The sequence below is a fragment of the Lygodium microphyllum genome, chromosome 24 (genome assembly GCF_053477565.2).
Source record: "Lygodium microphyllum isolate KBCC chromosome 24, Lygodium_microphyllum_v1.1.10, whole genome shotgun sequence".
Taxonomy (NCBI): domain Eukaryota; kingdom Viridiplantae; phylum Streptophyta; class Polypodiopsida; order Schizaeales; family Lygodiaceae; genus Lygodium; species Lygodium microphyllum.
The window spans coordinates 7,030,839-7,054,026 of NC_141158.1; the positions used below are offsets into that span (position 1 = coordinate 7,030,839).

At 42.9% G+C, this 23,188-nt stretch overlaps 1 protein-coding gene across 2 annotated transcripts in view; it reads right to left on the bottom strand.

Annotated features, from left to right (window-relative positions):
* Positions 1 to 23,188, bottom strand: part of LOC148014818 (protein SAWADEE HOMEODOMAIN HOMOLOG 2-like) — an 87,386-nt gene that overhangs the window by 31,694 nt on the left and 32,504 nt on the right. For both annotated transcript variants that reach the window (XM_087664898.1, XM_087664897.1), the window contains exons 4-5: positions 14,496 to 14,640; positions 14,308 to 14,371 (exon numbers count right to left, since the gene is read on the bottom strand). In XM_087664898.1, the coding sequence (XP_087521024.1) occupies positions 14,308 to 14,371; positions 14,496 to 14,640 (209 nt within the window). The remainder of the gene's footprint in view (positions 1 to 14,307; positions 14,372 to 14,495; positions 14,641 to 23,188) is intronic.

Here is a 23,188-nt window from a genome sequence, read left to right on the forward strand (position 1 = left end):
AAGCGACAGCTTGATAGACAGGCGACAGGTCGTTTTTGACCTGGCAGGCAGGGACAGGTCGTTTTTTGATCAAGCGGCAATCAAACAGGTCATGAGCAACCAGGACAGGTCGTTTTTGACCAGGTAGGCAGTCGAACAGGTCACGAGAAGCCAGGCGCAGGCTGCACAGGTCACGAAACTGCAGCGACACGCTGCGTGGCATCAAGCGCAAGTCAACAATTGCAGGCGACAGCTCACGCAGACTGCCTGGCATCTGACGGGCAAGCGACAAGCTGCGTGGCATCTGACGGGCAGCACAACAGTCAACGGCTGGTGACGGCATGATTCGACACATTTTTCTTCCATAAATTTTTTAAATTTCTCTAAGGTTTACTGCAAGCAACCCTTTTGCCACTGATGGGAGTTCACGCGCGCAAGCACAATTCTCAGATTTGGTCAAATTTGAACCTGGAAATTTGGGGATTTTCCCAGATTTGATACTGTTTATGCTTGACAGTGACATCTGTGTCAGAAATTGCAGACATTGTGCGCATTGACCTCAATTAATTTGGGGATTTTTCAAAATTTGTTGGAATTTTGCTCATCCAAGTAAAATTTCTTGGCATTGGACCAAGGAAAATTGGGGCTTTTCATGTATTGATGCAATTTTGCTCAGCTGAGTCAGTTTGGGTGACATTTGCGCACATTTGGACCTGGAAATTTGGGATTTTGTGCAGAATTTGATAAATTTCTGCATTATTTGCCTGTGCAGTGGCTGGTTTATGTCAAGACAGCAGAGGATTATTGCTGGTTATCCAAGAACAGCAGTGTATTTGCTGATTTAGCTTGTGCTCTTGCAGTTCAGTGCTTTTACACTTGTACTTGTGAAAAATGGCTGCAACTTCTTCCAGTTCTGACATTAAAAGTTTGATGGAAATCAAGCAATTTGATGGTCAGGGCTTTGATCTTTGGAAAGATCGTATTCAGGGCATACTGTTCCTAAAGGATTGTGAGGATGCTTTGCAAATGGATAAACCCGCACAAATGTCTGAGGCGGATTGGGCCAAAGTCAATCAAAGGGCTGTGGCTTATATAAAGATAGGTTGCACTGATGACATTTTGACAGACATTAAGGGTTTAGACACTGGTCATGCAATATGGGAGAAGTTGAAGACTACCTATGAGATCACCACACCTGTCAATCAGGTGCATTTAATGCGTAAGTTGGTGAATATGCGGCTGGGTGAGTCCAAGCTTGCAGCTGAGCACTTGAGTGCATTTACTGGCATTTTAAATCAGCTCAAGGATGCAAGTTTGGATTTTGATGATAAGTTGAGGGCGATCTTTTTGATCATGACATTGCCTGACTCTTGGGAGACTTTGGTTGTTTCTCTCAGCAATAACCCCAATCTCACATATGATGGTGTGAGGGGTTCCATCTTGAATGAAGAAATTAGACGTAAGTCTAGTGGAGAAGGCAGCAACTCAGCTTATAATGTTAGAGGCAAGGCTGAAAAGAAAAATGCAAATGTTGGACAGAGAAGCAAGAGCAAGAGCAAAGGAAAAGAAAAGAGCGATGTTACATGCTATCAGTGTGGTCGGAAGGGCCACAAGAAGCCTGATTGCAGGTATTACAAGAAGGAACAAGAGAGAAAGAAGAATGCAGGAGACAAAACGAAGAAAGAGGAAAAGACAGATGCATCTGAGGCAGGTAAAGGCAAGGAAAAGGCCAATGTGGCCTCTAGTGTTGTCATAGAGGAGCTCTCAGATGCAGAGGCTAATGTATTATGTGCAGTGGATTATAGTGCCCTTGTATGTCACATGCAGGATATGCAGATCACCAAGGATGATATGATTGATGCACTTTTGTCAATTGATGATTGTGTCACTCAGACTTGGATTGTAGACTCTGGTGCCTCTTTCCATGTGACTCCATGCTTGGAGTGTTTTGCTACTTTTGATGCAGGCTGTTATGGCAAGGTTTACCTTGGTAATAATCATGCTTGTAGCATTGATGGGATTGGCACCATACACTTGTCTTTGGATAATGGGCAAGAACTTGTGTTGAAAGATGTTAGATATGTGCCTAGCATCAAGAAGAGTTTACTATCTGTTGGACAGCTTGACTTGCATGGTTACACCACACTGTTTGGTGGTGGTTTATGGAAATTAAAAAGGGGTTCCATGCTGATTGCTAAAGGAACCAAGAAGGGCACTTTGTATTGTCTGTACTGTAAAGCCTTGAATGGCAAGTTTCTTGCAATTGCTGAAATTGGCTGTCATCTGGAGTTATGGCATAAGAGATTAGGCCATATGAGCCAGAAAGGTCTTGATGTTCTTACCTCTTTGAAGAGGGTTGATGGAAAAGGCTCTAAACTTGATTTTTGTAATGACTGTCAGTTTGGAAAGCAAATGAAAATTTCCTTTTACTTTGGTGTCTTCCGTAAGTCAAATGTATTGGACTTAGTGCATTCTGATGTATGTAGCATGCCTTTGAAATCATTGGGTGGTGCTGCATACTTTGTCTCTTTTATTGATGATTGTTCCAGGAAGATTTGGGTTTATTTGTTGAAAAAGAAAAGTGAAGTGTTTGCTATTTTTAAAACATTTCATACATTCGTGACCACTCAAACAGGTAGAAAGTTGAAATGCTTGAGAACTGATAATGGGGGTGAGTTCACGTCTAATGAATTTAAGCCCTTTTGTGACTTGCATGGGATCAAGAGGGAGCTTACAGCCCCTTACAGCCCTTCTTCAAATGGTGTGGCTGAAAGATACAATAGGACTCTATGTGAGAGAGTGCAATGCATGCTGTCCACTGCTAATCTCCCTCATGAATTTTGGGGAGAGGCACTTAAAACCGCGGTTCACATTTGCAACCGCTCTCCAAACAGGTCCCTAAATAATGGCATTCCTGAGGAGGTTTGGTCTGGCAAACCGGCCTCATATGACCATTTTCGAATATTTGGCTGTGATGCTTTTGTGCATGTTAGAAATGAGCTGAGGAATAAACTTGACCCGAAATCCACCAAAGGCATTTTCATAGGCTATGGTGATGAGGGTGAATTTGGCTATAGAGTGTGGCTACCTCAGTCCAAGAAAATTGTTCGCAACCGTAATGTTGTGTTTAATGAGGCAAAGTTGCTGAAAGGTACTTTAGCCTCTGATGAAGACATGAAAAATGTCAAATTTCAGAATTTGCAGCCACCTATTACTTCAAATGATGAGCCTCATGGTGCTGTACCACAGGCTGAAACTGATGATTAGCCGGTTATCTTTGAGCCAGATGATGATGGACAGCAAATAGAAGCACAGGGAGGTTATGGACAGCAAGATAGACTTGCTGATTATGGAAATGCAGGTGCTGGAAATGAAAATGAAGGTGCTGTACAGCATGAACAGCATGCTGAAAATGGCGAACAGCAGCCAATAAATGCTGAAAATAACATGCCTCCAGATGTAGATCCGATTCCTGAGAATGTAGATCATTGGGTACGCAGGTCTACACGCCTAAGAAGGCAGCCACATAGGTATGACCCCTCTTTGCATTATGTGATGCTTACTGATGAGGGTGAGCCTCTGACATATAAAGAGGCTAAGTCATGCAAATTCAGCAATAAGTGGGAGCTAGCTATGCAGGAAGAGATTAAATCTCTGTATGCTAATGACACTTGGGATCTTGTGTCGTTGCCCAAAGGAAGAAAGCCTCTTCCAAACAAATGGGTTTACAAAGTAAAGACAGTTGATGGGAAACCCAAGTACAAGGCAAGATTAGTTGCCAAAGGTTATGCACAGAAGGAAAGGATTGACTTCCAGGAGGTTTTCTCACCTGTTGTGAAGATGACCACACTATGTGTGCTTTTTGCTCTCACTGCTGTGTTGGATTTAGAGCTGTACCAAATGGATGTGAAAACAGCTTTTCTGCATGGTGACATTGATGAGGAGATCTACATGAAACAACTCGAGGGTTTTGTAGTTCCTGGAAAAGAGCAGTTGGTGTGTAAACTAAAACGCAGCTTATATGGGCTGAAACAAGCACCACGGCAGTAGTACAAAAAGTTTGACACTTTTATGCTCTCACATGGGTTTACACGCAGCCATGCAGATCATTGTTTGTATATGAAAAAGGATACAGATGGCAGCCCTATCATACTTGTTTTGTATGTGGATGATATGTTGTTAGCTAGGAAGAGAAAGACTAGCTTGGATGCTCTCAAAGATCAGCTGAAATCAGCTTTTTCCATGAAAGATTTGGGGAATGCAGAGCATATATTGGGCATGAGGATTCGTAGGGATAGAACGCAGAAATTGCTGTTCTTATCTCAAGAAAAGTACATTGAAAAGGTACTGGACAGATTTAACATGGCTGAAGCTAAGCCTCTCGGAGTACCCTTACCTCCATACCTTAAGCTTAGTAAAGCCAACAGCCCAAAAGATGACATGGAAGCCAATGCAATGAAGGGAATGTCAAATCCTGGCAAACCACATTGGGAGGCTGTCAAGAGTATTCTTAGATATCTGAAGGGTACACAAAGAAAGTGTATTTACTATGGGCAGGGTGCACTTAATTTGCAGGGTTATTGTGATGCAGACATGGCAGGTGACTTAGACACTCGCAGGTCCACTAGCGGGTATGTCTTTACAATTGCTGGAGGGGCCGTCTCTTGGTGCTCCAGGTTGCAGAACATTGTCGCACTGAGTACTACTGAAGCTGAATACATATCAGCTACTGAAGTTTCTAAGGAAGCTATATGGTTGAGCAAACTTGCAGAGGATCTCGGCATGTCTATGAGTACTCCAATGTTGGGATGTGATAGCCAGAGTGCTGTGTGTCTGGCTAAAAATGCCATGTATCATTCACGCACAAAACATATTGATGTGTGATATCACTTTATCAGACAGATTCTGGAGGATGGTCTAATCACATTGACCAAGATCAAAACATAGGACAACCCTGCAGATGTTCTCACTAAAAGTCTAGGCAAGGCTCAGCATGAGCATTGCATACGACTAGTGGGAGTTGGTTAAAGGTTCACTCCGGACCTTTAAGAAGGAGGTTGTTGGGATGTAAAGGTCCTTTATTCACCTCCGTGTATTTTACACGTGTATTGTTATGTTGTACATGTGAATGCACCCTTAAGGGCCCTAAGTATAAATACATTTTATTCTTTGTGTACCAACACATTGTTGGTACACCCAAATCTGTTTGTCACTCTTACTCTCACTCTCACTCACCTGTTCACTTCCTCTGCTGAAAATCTTCACGCTTCCGCTACCCGCGCGCTCCAACAATCAGCATGTCATCCACATACAAAACCAAGAGAATAAGGCTACCATCTGCAGCCTTCTCGGTGTATAAGCAGTGATCAACTTGAGATCCATGGAATCCCTAAGATTGCATAAATGTATCAAATTTATAATACCATTCTCGTAGTACCTATTTCAGCGCATACAAACTCTTGTTAAGTTTACATATCATGTGCTCTTTTCCCCATGTAACAAAACCCGCAGACTAAACGCCAGTCTCAATTGCCCCTGAGATAGACGAGTGACGCCATGTGATGGAGGAGGAGCCACACTGCAAAAACGCAAGTCCCAACAACCCCTATAATAAATGGGTGATGAAATCACTGACGTTCAATGACGGAGACTGTCGCTAGTGGCTAGATGTTGACACCAAGCTGGAGATGATGACACCAGGCAAGGAGAAGGCCTCCAACCTGAAAAACGCAGGTGAAGGTGGAGCCTGAAGGAGAAGGGTGCTGACGCCAAGCAAAGGATGGTAACGCTAGGTGGAAGATGCTTCAAAGGCAATGTTTGATACTGGAACACAGCACCTAAAGCAGAAGACGAAGGGTGAAGGCAGCCACAAGCCACGAACCGCAATGTCCTCCTAAAGTTGTGAGGGCAATGGAAGGGATTGGTGAGAGAAGGAAAGGGTGTTTGATGATGGATGAAGAGGGGTGAAGAATGACTGAATGGCGGTAGAAGTGTAAAGAATGAATGCAGCGATTGCCTATTTATAGGCATAAGCTGTCTAGGGTGGCGCACCCTTTTGTGGGCACCCACTAAAAAAGTGGCCAAAATGTGAACACCAGCCCTTTTTGGGGCTGTCAATGTGAAACCCTAAATAAAGTATGTAAACTAAAAAAGTAGTTTCTCAACACCTTCTACCTCCCCTTCTCGAGAGGTCACCATTCCAGTATTATTCATGCCAGTACGTGCTTAACTAAAAGTTTCCCATAATTGGGCTAGCCATCTAGCCTCCAAAACCTTAAGGTAATGGATAACCTCCGATCTATCCAATTACGAAAATCTTCCTCCATTTGGCCTAGGATTCAAACCTAGTCTCAACTCATCGCCGCTGCACCAATAGTGAGCTAGTTTTCTCTAGCAAGTGTGGATTGCATTTCCAACACTGAGGATGGCCTAGGATGCCTAAGAAACTAGCCTAGGGGAGAATAATGACCAAACCAGTTTGAGATGCCATGAGACATTAACTGAGGGGGAGATCAATGATCCACTGCACCAATGGCCATAGACTCATAAACACGGATAGTAGGGGGTGGAGAAACACAAATACCACCCGCACATGATGTATAGTGTCATTAGAAACAAAGCAACAAATCCATGATAGCCTCAGGTAACTCTTTGCAAAAGCATTAGCTCTAATATCAATGAAAGAGACGAGACGGTATGCTCTAATACTGTGTGGAGATATGTTAGGGTTTGCAAAAGAAAACACTCAGTGTACGACCACCATTGAAACATAGAGAACTCAAACATAAACCTTAGAGGTAATTGCCTTGCTTGCATTCTGAACCTGCATCTATAACTATCAAAGCTCATTCACATGTTCACGCATGGAAGCAAATTTGTTTAGATTCAAAGTCCACATTTGCACCTCCAAAGATACCCTCTTCATGACAGTCATCCTATAGTAGAGTTCTTCTTACTTCATCCATATCTCATGAGCATTGGTCAAATGACTTGATATGAGCAATCATGGCTAGTATGCAAGAGAGCACGAGGGACAAGCGAAAGTGGGCATTCAACAAGCTCTACCAAAGCATAAGACTCCAAGATGGCAAGTATCATCACACACCAAAAAGGCAATTTACTAGGGCTTCCTTCACTCATTGAAAACCTATATTAACCATTAGAGGCAATTAAAATCTACAAATTGTTGCCAAAAGTTGAAAATGCACAACCCACAAGTCTGTGCTCACTTCAGCCTTGTGTCAATGTGCAGCCCTCCCGCTTGCTCTCAAACGTTGAAAATGTATCCTTGGTCTCACGGTGAAACTGTGAGAGTGCGCAACGGAAGAAGAACACGAACACAGAGGAGGGGAGAGAGAAAGCAGGGAATGAAGGAAGAAAATCTGCACTGACTGAAATGAATGCTGAATACACTGAAATGGACTGATCAGTCCCTGCACGCAGCCCGGAGCGTCAATGAGGGCACCAGAACGGACTGAAAGCAATGGCAGCACCAATGCCGGAGTGGGAGAGGACGGAGAGTGTGCTGAACCTGCAGAAGAGAATGCTGAGAATGACTCGGGGGCTGCTATATATAGCCCCAGGCCAGAAAACTGGCCGACCTGCCAAATCTGGCTGACCTGCCCAAAAATCTGGGCTGACTGCACACCAAAAGGCCCAGTTTGGGCTGTGTGACTCCCGGAAGCTGAATGCAGACAAAAACAGCAGCTACCAAGCTGACAGAGCTCCTCTGTCTCCTGTCAGACTCTAACAGGAGCTCACAACCAGGAGATGACAGACTGAGAATGATAATAGAGCAAGCTAACACCCCCTCTCAGATCCTAGGAGGGCCTGAAGACCTAAGAACCGCATGTGAGGAAGCAAAGAAGCCTGAGGCAAAGGCTTCGTGAAGAGATCAGCCGCATTGGCCGCCGTAGGACAATAGACCACCACCAGCTCCGAAGCCACGATCCGCTCTCGAACATAGTGATACTAAACCTCAATGTGCTTCGTGCGAGCATGAAACACCAGGTTCTTTGCCAGAGCCAGAGCACTCTAGTTGTCCACGCGCAGCTCCGTAGGTCCGGTCTGGGAAAAGCCAATCTCCGTCAGTAAGCAACAAAGCCAAACTGCCTCCATCGCGGTCGAACATAGGGCCCGATACTCAGCCTCTGTAGAAGAAAGTGCCACAGTAGGCTGCTTCTTGCTGCTCCAAGAGACAGCACCGGATCCAAGGGTGAAAGCATAACCTGTAGTGGATCGTCTCGAACCCACATCACCTGCCCAATCAGAATCACTCCATCCAAAAAGGGTAATCCCATCTCCATACATGATCCTGAAGGATCGATTCCCCTGTAAATATCGAAGAACACGCAAGGCTGCCTGCCAATGATCCTGTGTAGGAGTCTTCATAAAAGAAGACAACAAAGCCACCACAAAAGAGATATCCGACCGAGTGTAAAGCAGCCAGATGAGAGAGCCTACAAGGCACCTGTAACGAGTGGCATCTGTAAGGGGAACTCCATCTGCCAAAAGCTTGGACTCAGGGTCCATGGGGCAAGAAATAGGCCGACACGCGACCATACCAAACTCCGAAAGAAACTCGGAGATGTACCTGTGCTGCGAGATAAAGATGACCTGTGCCATCTGATAGATCTCCAGTCCTAGAAAGAAGTGAAGGATCCCTAGATCCGTCATGTTAAACTCCTGCTGAAGAATGGACCGAGTATGCTCCACCTGTTGAGTGTCGCTCCCTGTAATGATAAGATCATCGACATACAAAATAAGGAAAACAGAAAGAGAATCCACAACCCGTAAGTAGAGGTTGGGATCATGAGCGGAGCGCGCAAAGCCACTCTGTAGAAAGAAGCGGTCAATCCTCTGGTACCAAGCACGAGGAGCCTACTTCAGGCCATAAAGAGCCTTTCGCAGCCTGTAGACATGATCCTCCTTCCCCTGCACAAGAAAACCAGGAGGCTGCGTAACATAAATCTCCTCCTCAAGGACGCCATTCAGAAAAGCGGACTTGACGTCCATCTGATAAACAGGCCAACGGTGATGAGCGGCAAGAGCCAAAAGAACTCGAATGGTGGACATCCTAGCTGTAGGAGCAAAAGTCTCGAAGTAGTCCAATCCTGCGCGCTGTGCAAAACCCTTGGCAACAAGCCTAGCCTTATGCTTGTCCAAGGAGCCATCTGCAAGATACTTGGTCTTAAAGACCCATTTTACACCTATCACCTTCCATTTCTCGGGACGCGATACAAGCTCCCAAGTATGGTTTCGCTCGATGGAATCGAGCTCAGCCTGTATAGCCTGTCTCCAAATATCCTGTGCAAGAGTCGCCTCCACAGTGGAAGGCTCAGAATCCTGAAGAATCTAAGACATAAGAGCATAGTTCACACACAGTAAACTATCCCGCTGGGCCTGTAATCGGGCTGATCGACGTGGACCTGTAGAAGAAGCAGGAAAGTGAGTAACACCTGAATCCTACATGAGCCGGCGATACCATAAGGGAATCCTAAGAGACTCCTCCTGCCGCGAGGGAGACCGTGTAGTCTCCGGAAGCTGCAAAGCACCCATATCGGAGAGGGACTCCCCCTCACCAAATGAAGATAGATCCTCCGCACCTGAAGAAGGCTGTGTATCCCAAGAAGACTCCGGAGGGGAGGTTGAAGGGGTGGAAGAACTCGTAGAAGGAGTCACATCCACCAAAGGGGTAAGGGAAGCCGGAGGAGGAGGAATGGGTGGGGTGCTAAGGGGTATCCTGGAAGGAAGAGAAGGTAGAGAAGGTGGGGGGGGTCTGTCGATGTCGAAGAAGCACCTGTAATAGAACCATCAATCGGATCCTCAGAGACCGAAGTCTCATCAAAGATCGCATCCCTGCTCACCTCAACCTTCCATGTTGTCGGGTCGTAGAGCCGATAGCCCTTCGTGGTCGTGCTATAACCCACGAAGATAAGCTTTCTCGACTTAGAGTCGAACTTCGTCTTCCTCTTCTTCTTGTCCACATGGACAAAAGCATCGCACCCAAAGATGCGAAAATGGGACACGGAAGGCTTCGTCCCAAGGAAAGCCTCATAAGGAGTCATGTCCTCTAAAGCCGAAGTCGGAGAGCGGTTGCGAATATGCACCGCTGTAGCCACCGCCTCATCCCAAAGGAAATGAGGAAGACTCCTATGCTCCAACATAGATCGGGCCATCTCCACCATGGTCCGATTCGCATGCTCCACCACACCATTCTCGGATGGTGTGTTCGGATGGGAATACTCCACCCGAATACCATGATCCCTGCAAAACTGAGAGAAAATGTGAGAAGTGAACTCGCCACCGTGATCAGCTCGAACGCCACGAACTTTGGAAGTTGTTTGGGTCTCCACAAACACCTGCCACTCGCAGAAACGGGAGTACGCCTCGCTCTTGTACTCCAAGAAATAAGGCCACACATAACGACTAAAGTCGTCCACAATCAGCATCAAATACTTGGCCTTCCCAAGGGAGGCCGTGCCCATTGGTCCGCAAAGGTCGGTGTGAACCAACTCAAGCGGAGAAGTAGCCCTCCTAGAAGCAACCTGAGGGTGAGGCTGCCTATGCTGCTTGCCCCTCAAGCAACTAGGGCACAAAGTGTGAAGAGGAGGGAAATCTGGAAGTCCCTCCACCATCTTCCTCCGAGAAGCCCGTCGAAGAGAATCGAGGTTCAAATGACCATACCGAGCATGCCAAAGCAGCCCAAGCTCATGGGAAGTCCTCGCAGCCAAGGCTGTGAGCGTATAAAGCCCACCCTCCTGTGTACCCGTCCAAAGAGCATCACCTGTAGAAGCGTCCTCCACTGTGACTGCATCCTGAGTAAAAATGACTCAGGTACCTAGCTGAGTAAGGCCATGCACAGACAATAGGTTAAAACCCAAATCAGGGACATAGAGAACTTTGGCGAAGGAAGACCGCCTGTCAGAAAACATAGGTAGAATCCCCACGCCTCGAACAAGAACTGTAGAATTGTCACCAATGGTGACAGTATCCCCTCGGGAACGAAGATCCTGAAGCCAATCCTGTCGGAAGGTCATATGTGAAGATGCTCCACTGTCCACGAGCCAAGGCTTCTCCAGAGTGGTAGAAGCTAGGGCTGTATCCTCCTCAACAAAGACATGCACAAACGCAGACTCTGTCGTAGCTGGGGCCGCCTTCGAGTCCTTCTCCTTGGACTTCAAATGGGGATACTTCTGCCAACACTTCTCCTCGGGATGAGTGCCCTTCCCACAGTGGGGACATTTGGGCTTCTTCTCCTTCGCATCCTTCTTGTCCTCCTCCTCCTTGTCCTTGGCCTTCTCCTTCTTTTGTTTCTTCTTCTTGCCGCCACCTGTTCCTGCCGTAAAAGCCTTGGTGGAGCCACTGGCACCCACCTCTTTGAGTCGCTCGTCATGCTCCAAGACAAGCGGGGAAAGTTCCTCCCATAGGAGTGTCTCACGGGTCCTCGAGGTGATGAGGCTGGTATAGAAGACATCATAACGGGGTGATGGCAGCTGAGTCAACAGAATCATCGCCATATCCTCAGACGATATCATACGACCAAGAGAGGCTAACTCGCCTCGCATGTCCTCCATCTTCGTGATGTGCTCCTTCATGGAAGAAGAATCATCAAGACTGACCATCCGCAACTTCTTCTCCAAGGAAATCTTGTGGACAAACATCTTGTCCTGATACAAAGACGCAAGCTTCTTCCACACTTCCGCCGCGGTCTGTAACCTGTGAACATGTACAAGAACAGAATCATGTAGACTCATAAAAAGAAAGGAACGGGCTCGAGAGTTGAGCCTATCCCATAAGGTTGCACGGTCCATAGAGGTGCCATCGGACGAATCCACGGGGGGACGGTCGATGGGCGAAGAAACAAGCTCCCAAAGGTCGAATGTATCGAGGATGCATGCCACCTTGCACGACCAGAGGGAGTAGTTGGAACCATCCAACTTATCTTCCTTCGGAAAGAAAGGGAGAATCGGCACCTGAATAGAGGGAATCAAGAAAGGCATCCGCACATCTGAAGCAGTCTTCACGAAAGATACCTTCACGGTAGATGGAACCCTCAGAGATGCATGGACTGAAGAGGGACGAGTGCGAGGAGGCTCCTCCCGACGTCGAAACTCCTAATAATCCCGCCTCCGCTCAGAGGAATGATGAGAAAGGAGCTTATCCTCTGAGTCGTCAAAGCCTAAAAACTGGTAAGACATCTTCCAATCTGCAAAATACCAAAAAACCAAAGAAAACTGTGCCGAAGCCGAAGTATGACCAGCAGTATGGTCACCAACCACCAAGACGCAGGCTGTGATAGCCTATAAACACCTGGATCTGCAAAACGCAAAGCTAACTGATGACGATCACCAGAAAAGAAGCCGCCAGCACCAAGACGCAACCAAAAAATGGGTCGCCAGCAGGAGATGTGCCGCCAGGAGTGGTAGCGACCATCAGATCTGCAAAACGCAGCCTGATGATGTGTCGCCCAGCAAAAGGAGGGACAGCCTGATGGAAAACGCAAGGAAGAAGGGTCGCTGGTTGACGTGGCAGCCTCGGAAGAAGTCGTCTGCAGCAAACGCAGGAAGAAGGGCCTCCTAGAGGGGCCGCCTGGGCAGTTGAAGGGATGACAGCAGCAGAAGTGAGGTATCTCTCCACTTAGTTATGTCCTCCGTGCTCTCAGTCAGGCGATGATACCATGTGAGAGTGCGCAACGGAAGAAGAACACGAACACAGAGGAAGGGAGAGAGAAAGCAGGGAATGAAGGAAGAAAATCTGCACTGACTAAAATGAATGCTAAATACACTGAAATGGACTGATCAGTCCTTGCACGCAGCCCGGAGCGTCAGTGAGGGCACCAAAACAGACTGAAAGCAATGGCAGCACCAATGCCGGAGTGGGAGAGGACGGAGAGTGTGCTGAACCTGCAGAAGAGAATGCTGAGAATGACTGGGGGGCTGCTATATATAGCCCCAGGCCAGAAAACTGGCTGACTTGGCCAGATCTGGCCGACCTGCCAAATCTGGCCGACTTGGCCAGATCTGGCCGACCTGCCCAAAAATCTGGGCCGACTGCACACCAAAAGGCCCAGTTTGGGCTGTGTGACTCTCGGAAGCTGAATGCAGACAAAAACAGCAGCTACCAAGCTGACAGAGCTCCTCTGTCTCCTGTCAGACTCTGACAGGAGCTCACAACCAGGAGATGACAGACTGAGAATGATAATAGAGCAGGCTAACAGAAACCTCCTCTTCAAGTCTGCCCATGATCAATCAGTCCTTCCAGCACTACTTTGATACCATGTCAACATGCAACAAATGCAAAAGCATATGACCTGACTAAAACAAAGAAGTGAACATAGAGACAAGAAATGAGAAGAAAAGATATTGAAGACTACAAGGAATGTATGTTGAATATAGAAGGCAGCATGTACAAAGAGTTGTAAGAGTATGAACAGCCAAAGCTTTCTCTCAATCTTCACAAAGAACAAGTGACTGTGAGAAGGGGCATGCTTGCCCTAAATAGGCAGGAAATGATGACAAAAAGTGAATGGCCAATAGTCAGTGCTCATGAAAAACCAAGGTTTAATGTAAAGTGAATTGCAAAAATTCCAAAGAAACCTCCAAAATTTAAAGAGGAAGGTTTAAAACCTTGAACCCTTGAATTTTAAGTTTCAAAATGGCAAATACATGTAACTTGATTCAAAAATCCCTCCAAATTTTTGAGTTAGAAGTTTTTGTATCTACTACAAAAAATGTTTTCCGTGAACACTAGGCTAACTACTATCCTAACTGGGCACCTACAATAAATGACTTGCCGACTGCTGCAATAAATGCACGCACTGCCACATGGTACCTATCTACAGTCCGCGACCACTGCTGCACATGCCCAAAACTATCCGTCCTGCCTAGATTGCTGGTCAAACTGCTGGTGACTGCTTACCTGCTGCCCAACCTGCTCCTGTACATGGTGACTGCTTACCTCCTGTCCTGGAGGTGACCAAATCTCTAACAGCCATGTGGCTGAAATGGCTGCTGAAGAAGAGGGAAACAGGCTACCCAAGGTTTCTGGCCATCCACCTAAAATGCCTAAGAGAGATGAACTGACCAAAAAAACCTCTGACAGAGTCTAATGTCCTTGTCTGACCCAGACTGCAGCTCACAAGCAAGAGATGAACATACAAGTAGAAGACATAAGCGCACGTGTGTCTACTAACAAAACAATCATAACGAGGTACAAAACATTGATATACAGAAACGAAGATCAATCTCATGTCCATTAAAGTCAAAATCTAAAAGCTGACAAGAAACATCATATTGATAGGCATGATAAAAGAAGACACCATGTTACCATGCAGTATCTCGAGAAGATTTTGCTTCAAACTCCATTTTAGTTTGCTCAATTCCTCTCCCTCCTATTGAAAAAAACAATGTGCGTTAACCTTCTAAACAGGCACCATAATGCAGAGTGCATTATATAATCAATTGCACAACTGAGCATCGCATATGCTATAACTATTTAGTAGCCTACACAAGCACCTGATGGAGCTGCTGTAGGTGTAATCGTTGCTTTCTTGGGCGCAGATGGTTCTGCAGGTGACGGGGTTATAGCTCCAGGTGGCTTCTCAGCTGCTCTAGAACTTTTTCTCACTGCATGACGCCTGTTTTGAAACCAATTCCAAACCTGCAATCAAAAATATAATTTATGAAGAAAATTTAACACCAACAGCAACATGCAGATGTGTAATCTTTTTGTTAAACACTATCAAACCAACCAATAACTTCAATTCAAAAACATCAAAGATACAATCATTTCAAGTACACTTAGTATTGGACTGCAGCTAATAAATTATAATGGAACAGATTTTCAGTCTATGCATAGCTGCACTAGTACCACATTCGAAAGGTTTCATACTATACCATAATTTAGGTACCGTACCTTACGTATTAGTACCATAAGGTACCAACTTAATGGATACATCTTTTCTTGTTTGAACTGCGCTTTGGGATGAGCTAAATGCTCCTTATACTAATATGATTCTCCCATGAGATTAGGTTATTTGAGATTCAAACAATTTCTCTTGACCTTCTCTCTCTCAATCCCACACTTCTCTTATTCGTATATTTATTCATGTATGATGTATCCACTCCCATCTATGTGGTTGTAAGTTGTAGGTGGTAGTAACGCATGTTGCACATGCAGCATCAAGCTTTGGCATGTTACCCTCAAGTATTCATCTTATATACTCTAATAGCATTGCTATTTGGACTTGAAACATCTATTCTACTATCTTTAGTCCAAAATAATCAAGTTTTTTTTTTCGTACTAATATCACACCATACCTTATAAAACCTTAAGGTACCATTTAGCACTGTATTTTATCGTATCGTGCGTTATCGTACCTTTCATACCTGACAACCATGATCTATGTCTATCACTTTCACCATATGTTACTAAACAGTCTACACCAAAAGTAGACAAGGTGTTTGAATGTGTTGCATATGTCCATATTTCAGATCAATAATCGAGAAACTCATTTTGATAAAAAGATTGAATCTTCTCCTGCTTCAATGGATATTTCCAATATGTGTCATGTACAACCCAGTTACAACTATGTTGATATTCCCATGACTACACTACAATAGTCAATAAGTCATTCATTCCATCATGAGAGAGAGAGAGAGAGTATGGAAAGTAGAGTGAATTGTAATTATTGATTTCATTGTTTACAGTTGTATATATACATGGTACATTGAATGAGGTAGGTGCACTCCTATTTTAAATATCTGGGATATTTACAATGAGGATCATTATGGGATCCTTTTGTCCACATGTTGCGTATCCTTATCTCTAAACATCTTATCCAAACTTTATCCTAATATGCCCTCTCAAAAGGATTCCATTAGAAAAAGATAGAAAATATAATTGAATACAACTACAAAAAAAAGAAAAACCAATGAAAATTTGATTTACATCCCTCAATGAAGTCATATCATATCCCCCTCCCTAGAGCATACAAAGGATTTGCATTGGAATTTTGTGCTTTAGGTGAGAAACTGATTTGGTGAGAAAGTTAACAGGATTGTCACAAGAGGATATATAATCAAGTGTGATATGAGAGTTTTCCACTAACTATCGTACAAAATGATATCTCATGTCAATGTGACAAAGCTTAAGACTTAATTTTGGTCCTCAAACCATAGAGATGCATGCTTTGTTATCAGTGAAGATAGGAACTGGCTAAGGGTGATAGCCAAAACTAATGCCTTTTAGGAGTTTCTTAATGCAAATCACCTCTTGTGCTGCCATACTACATGCCACATATTCTACTTCAATAGTAGAAAGAGCTACTAATTGTTGTTGCTTGGTACTCCAAGAGATGGGACCACCTACTAGAGTAACAATAAAGCTTGTGAGACACCTTCTGGTATCAAGGTCTCCACCTCAATCTGCATCCGAATAAGCCTTTAAAATAAACTCATTGTGTTCTTTAGAAAAACATAGTCCTGCGTGAGATGTGGCATTGAGATATCTCGAAACTCTTTTCAGTTGCTTCCAATGCTCGTATGTTGGTTGATGCATAGCCTTTGAAAGAATATATCCTTCATAACACAAATCTGGGCATATACAAGTGATTAGATACCTTTAGTATCCAAGTGCTCCCATGTAAGGTATAGTTTTCATTTCTTTGCCTTGCTCAATGGAGAAAGAATGAGATAAAAATGGATTGAGTTGGAGATTTTGAGCAAGAGGGTGTGACCATGGGATTACAATTGTTCATGGAACAGCAAGAGAGAATAGTTTGGATGTAGGTATATTGATGCATTTTGATGGATGTAGCTCACTGATCTATTTTAATGCCAAGAAAGTAATGCATAGGACAATAATTTGTAATTGCAAATTGTGAGGATATTATGGATTTAGCTTTTGACATTGCATAATGTGAGTTAGCTAGAATAGGAATATTATCAACATAAAGCCCTACGACAATGACTATGTTGCCTTGGATAAGGACATAAATGTTATGATCTGTATTTCACCTTCTAAAGCCATGGTGTACTAAATGAGTATGAATTCGAGTATACCACTACTTGGGTGCTTGTTTTAAGCCATACACAACTTTATTTAAAAGACAAAAGGATTAGGTTCTTTCGGATCTACAAAGTAAGGAGACTAGGATATAAATTTCTTCATCTAAGTAACCATGGAAAATTGCAATTTTGACATCTACATGATACAAAAGTAATTTGAATTGAGCGACCATTGTAGCAACCAAAAACGTTAGAAACATTTAGAAATGTATTTCGTAAGTTTCTTTTAGGAGGGGATAAAATAAAAAACGTGGGTTTTTTTATATAGGGATTTTTTAACAGTTTTAACTAGGGAAAGAGGTTTTAAACCTCTATGGAACTCTCTCTTAAACAAAGAAAGACCAATCAAGCTTGAGTAATAATACATGAGAATCAATTGAGGATAATGCGTTACATATCCATGATCCATTATTGACTTATGTCAAAGTTAGTCTTTACTATGGTTCAGACCTCAAACATTATGGTTCATACATATCACACAAAGAAAATTAAAATAAACATGTAAATAGCTCATGCACAATATGGACTAAGTCAAGTTGCAACATCATGATTCTCATTCCAAAATAAACTAACAAAATGTCAAAATCCAAAATGAACCATAATATATGATAGATAACACATAAATGAGACTAGAGCTGTAAAATAATCAACTCTTAAGACAAGAATAGAATCTAGATACTAGATTGATAGAGTCCAATAACTAAACAAAATCCCATAAAAGTAAGTTTGTCATCCAAAATCTTGAGTCCTCACGAGTCATTACTTATCATAATGATCATGCTTAATATTGCCCAACAATTTTTATTAGAAAACCAATGTTTTCTGATTCCCCCTATAAAAAAAACCCCACATTTTTTACTGTTAGAAACTTTTCACAAGTTTCAAACTCAAAGAAACAGGTTTCTTTGCTGCTATGGCAACCATGGAAACTAATATCCATAAGGATGTTATGGACAATACTAGAGAGAAGGTAGTTTCATAGTGCAAGCCTTCTATCTCTTCAAAACCTCGAGCTACCAAGCGGGCTTTGAACTTGTCAATGGTACTATCTGGTTTGAGCTTCTTTCGAAGAACCCATTAGAGGGACCAATGTCCAAGTGTGATTTTGAAGGAGAGCCTTGACCTCTTCAATCACGGCAGCTTGCCAATAAGGAGCTTCATTACTTCACAGTATCCAAGTGACGGAAGGTAGTTTGGCGGCTCTGGAATGCTGTCATGGAGTGGATTTCTTGCTTCGCCAACTACAATATTAGCTTAGACTCAGAGATCATCCAAGCTCTTGAAGCATGGAGTGGATAAGGACACTACTTCATCCTCATCAAAGTCATATGAGCTAAAAAGAGTAATGGGTTTGGAGGAGGAGATGGGTGATGGAGGATGAATGATCATAACAATGAGAGCAAGATGTAATGCTATTCATAGAAGACATTGAAGCTAGCCTTGGTAACCTTCGAAGAACTCTAACAGAGAAAGAGGTCTTTTGGCTTCTTAGAGTACTTGCTAATTTTGAGCTGAGTTATGTAGGGTATAAAGATGACAAATGAGTTTGCTTTGGAGTTTAAGATAGTGAGGATGGATCAACAGATGAAGTCATGAGTGCTTCTGTGAAGATATACTAGGGTTTGCACTGAGGAAACACACCATGTATGACCACGACTGAAACACAAAGACTCAAACATGACAACATCTAGTTTCACATCGTAAAACCACTCATTATATGGGCTTCTAGTCAATGAGACTATCTAAGTGTAAAAGTCTTAGTCATCTGAGCTTTTTGGTCAATCTGACCATTCAACTAAGCTTCTAATTTCTCTTAGGCATCTCATCAATGACAACCCAAGTATAATTATAGGGCGTTCTAGCCATTGGGCCGCCAGGAGGATGGAGAAACACATCAGCTGCCATCTATTGAAGGGAAGACCTAATGCAAAGAGTAGGAGATCGCCAGAATATCCTTTGCAGTTCCATAGTAAGAAAACTCTATGCCATTTTGAAGAAGAAAATCTAGAAGTCTTTTTGAGGGAGAAACCTCTGTGATCTGAGATAATCCAAGAACCCTCAACGGTGACTTGCCTTTGACTGGAGACTTCTTAGGCATTCCCACACTTGCTACTGATTGGATGATACGGTATGGTAAGCTCACGATGAATTCCAAAGACTTTGTAGTACTCTTAAAACTCATTGGAGGTATACTCTCCTCCATTATCCGTTTGTAGAGCCTTACTTCATAACTCATGCTTATTCTATAATGCTTTTTTGTACTCTTGGAACTTTGAAAATATCTGTCACTTCCTTGTGAGAAAATATACAATAATATATCTAGAATAATCATTAATTAATACCATAAAATATTTTGCTCCGACAAGTGATGCGAGATTGATAGAACCACAAATGTTGGAATGTACTAGTTGAAGGAGTTGAGATGTAACAAAATGAGATTTAGAGTAGGGAAGGTATGTGGCTTTGCTTTAGAGCACAAGCTTGACAAAAGGACAATTGAGAGAGAGAGGATGGGATGTCTAGAACAAGTTTCTTGTGGATAAGTTGTTGAAGGACATGTTAAGAGACATGACCAAGTCAAAAGTGCCATAGAAGAGAGTCTTTGAGGTAAGTGTCACAGCGACGTGGAATTTTAAGATGCTTTAATCATACTAATAACATTTGATTAAATTATTAATCAAATGTGTAAGGTTGTTTAGCACATATGATGCACATGGCAATTATTTCATAGTAACAGGCCAAGGACCCGAGGATGTAGCTGGTGTCAAAGGAAAAAGTTGTAATAAGTTATATACTAGGTAGTACCCAATGTCAGATTTTGGCCTAAACCAATTTATTGGCTACTAATGTCAGTGGTGACATTAGAGACTAGGCATTAATTAAGTAATTAATATCAATCTAAGGGTCAATAACTACTCAAGGATACTTGAAAGACAAATTGGCCTAGCCAATTTAATTGTTGACTAGAGCACTAGAATAATTATTAAATTAATTTTTCGAATTAATAATTTGAAAATTAATTTGATAAGGTTGATAATGCTGAAAAATGGGATTAGAAGGCTACCATTTGGTAAAACTTTCCCATGCAAGTGAAAAAAACATTTTTTGAGGGCCAATGGAATCTATTCCAACCATTGAGAGAGAAGAACGCTATTAGAGAGCAAAAAGAGACTATTGATGTGATTTGAAGCCACCAAGGATCAGCTCTACAACATGTGACAGCAGTTCAGAACCCTCCAAGAGCAAGTGACCGTATCCCAAGGTCCCTTTGGTGTAGATGACAACATATAGGAGGGGGCAGCAATCTTTATGGTGGTCCTAAGCTATAAGTGACACCTTCCATGGCTATATGAGCAGGGCAACAACAATTTTTCAGCATTTCTCATAATGAAACTCTAAAATTTCTCTCTTCACAGCATTCTCTCTCATCCCCCAACCATCTCTCAAGTTATCTCAACGTTTTCCAGCAGTTTGAGCCATCAAAGAAAGAGATTTCTGTCAATCTCTGCTATAAAACCTAATTTACAGCAGAAATTAGGGTTTTAACAGCCGCTCCAGGATATGTGCTCAAAATTGAGGGTCTAGGACTTGAATTCCAACAACTGAAATTGAGAAATTTCGTGGAGATTCAAGAGGCCAGCCAGCCAATATCACATTTGGGACTGAATTTGTCTTCCAAGGAGCACGGTGAAGGCCAATCCCCAAGCAAACCGAGAAGCAAAATGGTTGCGAGGCTTGTTGGTCAGTCTTCACAGAAAGAGACAGTTGGATTAGCAGAGGAAATCAAAGGATTTCATTTGTACTCCTTCCATTCACAATATAAGATAAAGAAATACCACAAGGGGCAGCAAATTTGGGGCCAACATGGTGTCCAATATCCAAGATCAAAATGATAATGTATGCATTTTCAGTTTATGTGAATTTTATGCTTGCTGTAATTAGTGCTTAGTCAGGTTATTTAGCACCCTATCCAAGGAGGAAGGCTGGTTTCATGGTTCCATCACCAGGATACTATCAATTCCCTTGAATTGGTGGGCCCAAGGCACCTGGTTGAAGGTCAGAAGCTTTGCTCTAGTGCTGAAATTGTATTCAGTTGAGCATTACAGCAAGAATATCTTTGGATGGTGAGATGGGATCAAGCAGGAATGATGTCTCTCAATCTAGCAGTTCACAAAGTATTGGGGAAAATGCAATGTCTAATCTTGGACAAGGCACAAAGCATGGACAGCAAGCTAAGAATGAGGGTATTGTACAAAAGGTGGGTCCTTCTAGGTCTCTTGAAGCTAATGACCAACAAGAGGAAGAGAAATTTGATTAACAATGTAAAGATCAATTGAGGACAGCAGTTGAAATGTTTATGCAATTGGCAAATGATCCTCAGTTTATGTGCTTTTAAACCCTTGAAGGAGGGAAGCAAAGGCAAGAAGAGGAAATCATCTTCGAGAGCTTTGGGATAGCAAGATTCACCGAAGGAAGAGCCAATATAGTAGCATGATATTCCGAACATGGGCATTGAGCATAATCAAATGATGCTAGTGAGGCAATTGATGCATATGCAAGGCCAACTTGAAAGTGCCAATCCAATGCTTTTTGGACAGCAAGGTATGCATGCAATTACGGGGCAGCCAGGTTACTTTGGTGGTGGCACTAGTTTCCATATAATGGTGGGTCACGGACCACATACGAAAATGTATGACACAACTCCTCATGGTATGCAACAACCAATGCGTGGTGTATAAGGCCCAATGTATCCAAGTATAGCTGGTAATATGCATAACCCCATGTATAACAATATTGGCATGATGTTGGGGCACAAAGTGGCAAGTTTGGCAAAGTATATATGCAGGCCACTGCGTTTGGGACTCATGATATTAATGTTGGTCATGCAAATGCTCTGTATAGTATTGGTTATGAGAAAAAATGCAACTAGAGATGCATGCAATGTATGGGAAAATATATCTTGGTATGGCTGGTAGTATGCAAATTCCCATGCACAATCACATTACAATGGTCCAAAGCATACAAACAAGAATGTTTCCTTGTGCATCTAGTGCTCCTAGCATGTCAAGTACACATGAGAGGCTAGTCAACTCGATACAATGTTGCATATTAGTTAAGTTGAAATTGCAACAATGTGAACGTATAAAGCATCGCAATGCTCAAAGGAAAAAAATGCCTACAACCCAGTGGAGGTTTCAAGGCAAGTAAACTTAGAGGTAAAGTTTCCATATGCTTCTTGGTGAAGCTTTAGCGATGTTTCACCAATAGATGCAAAGTGGATGGAAGAGGATGACTTGGCAAACCATCCTCAATTGTTGCAACTTTACCAATATACCTTTCAATTAGCGCCGACTTTGGTTGTCATGTTCAGTAGAGAGCAGGGGTCTAGAGCATTATCTGATGCTCAAGGGGGAGGTAGCACTTCCTCTAGTTGTGGATAGTTCTCGTAATGTAGTGGATCTCGAATGTATTCAGCATGCATCCAAGGTACTATGCTGACAGTATGTCTACCATGAGGTCACTACTCAATGTACTAGTCACTGTGAGATGTATACAGAGGAGTATGAGTCTCACCCAGGCACTAGAACTATAGTTTTGCATCAGGTTATGATCAGTTTGGCATGAGTTTTTGCCTTAGTTTTGTTTTGAGACAAAAATTCTAATCAATTTCAGCTCAATTTTCGATTAGTTTGAGAACTGTTTATGGTCACTTTTGGGATCAGTTTTGCATCAACTTTTGCAACAATTGCTAGTCGGTTTTTGCAATCAATTTGTGATTAGTTTGAGGTCACATTTGCAGCAGTTTGTGATCAGTTCTCAAATCAGCAAGTGATCAATTTATGATTAGTTTATGCTTGGTTTTCAATGGTTTACAACTGGTTCCATGGACAGCAGCATGTTAGTAAATGCCATTGATAATTTCAGCCATGGTTTATCCTCAAAATATGTTTTACTATGGTTCTAAAGTCTAAACATTTGAGAAACATGAGTTATGATGCATCCAATGGGTTTCTAGCAACAATCCTGGACTCTATTTCAATTTATATCATGTTTATGCGAGCTAGAAATTTTCAGCAAGGTTTGGGGCATGTGGTATGGTTAGACAACAATGGCCAATGTTGTGACTACAATACCTTATG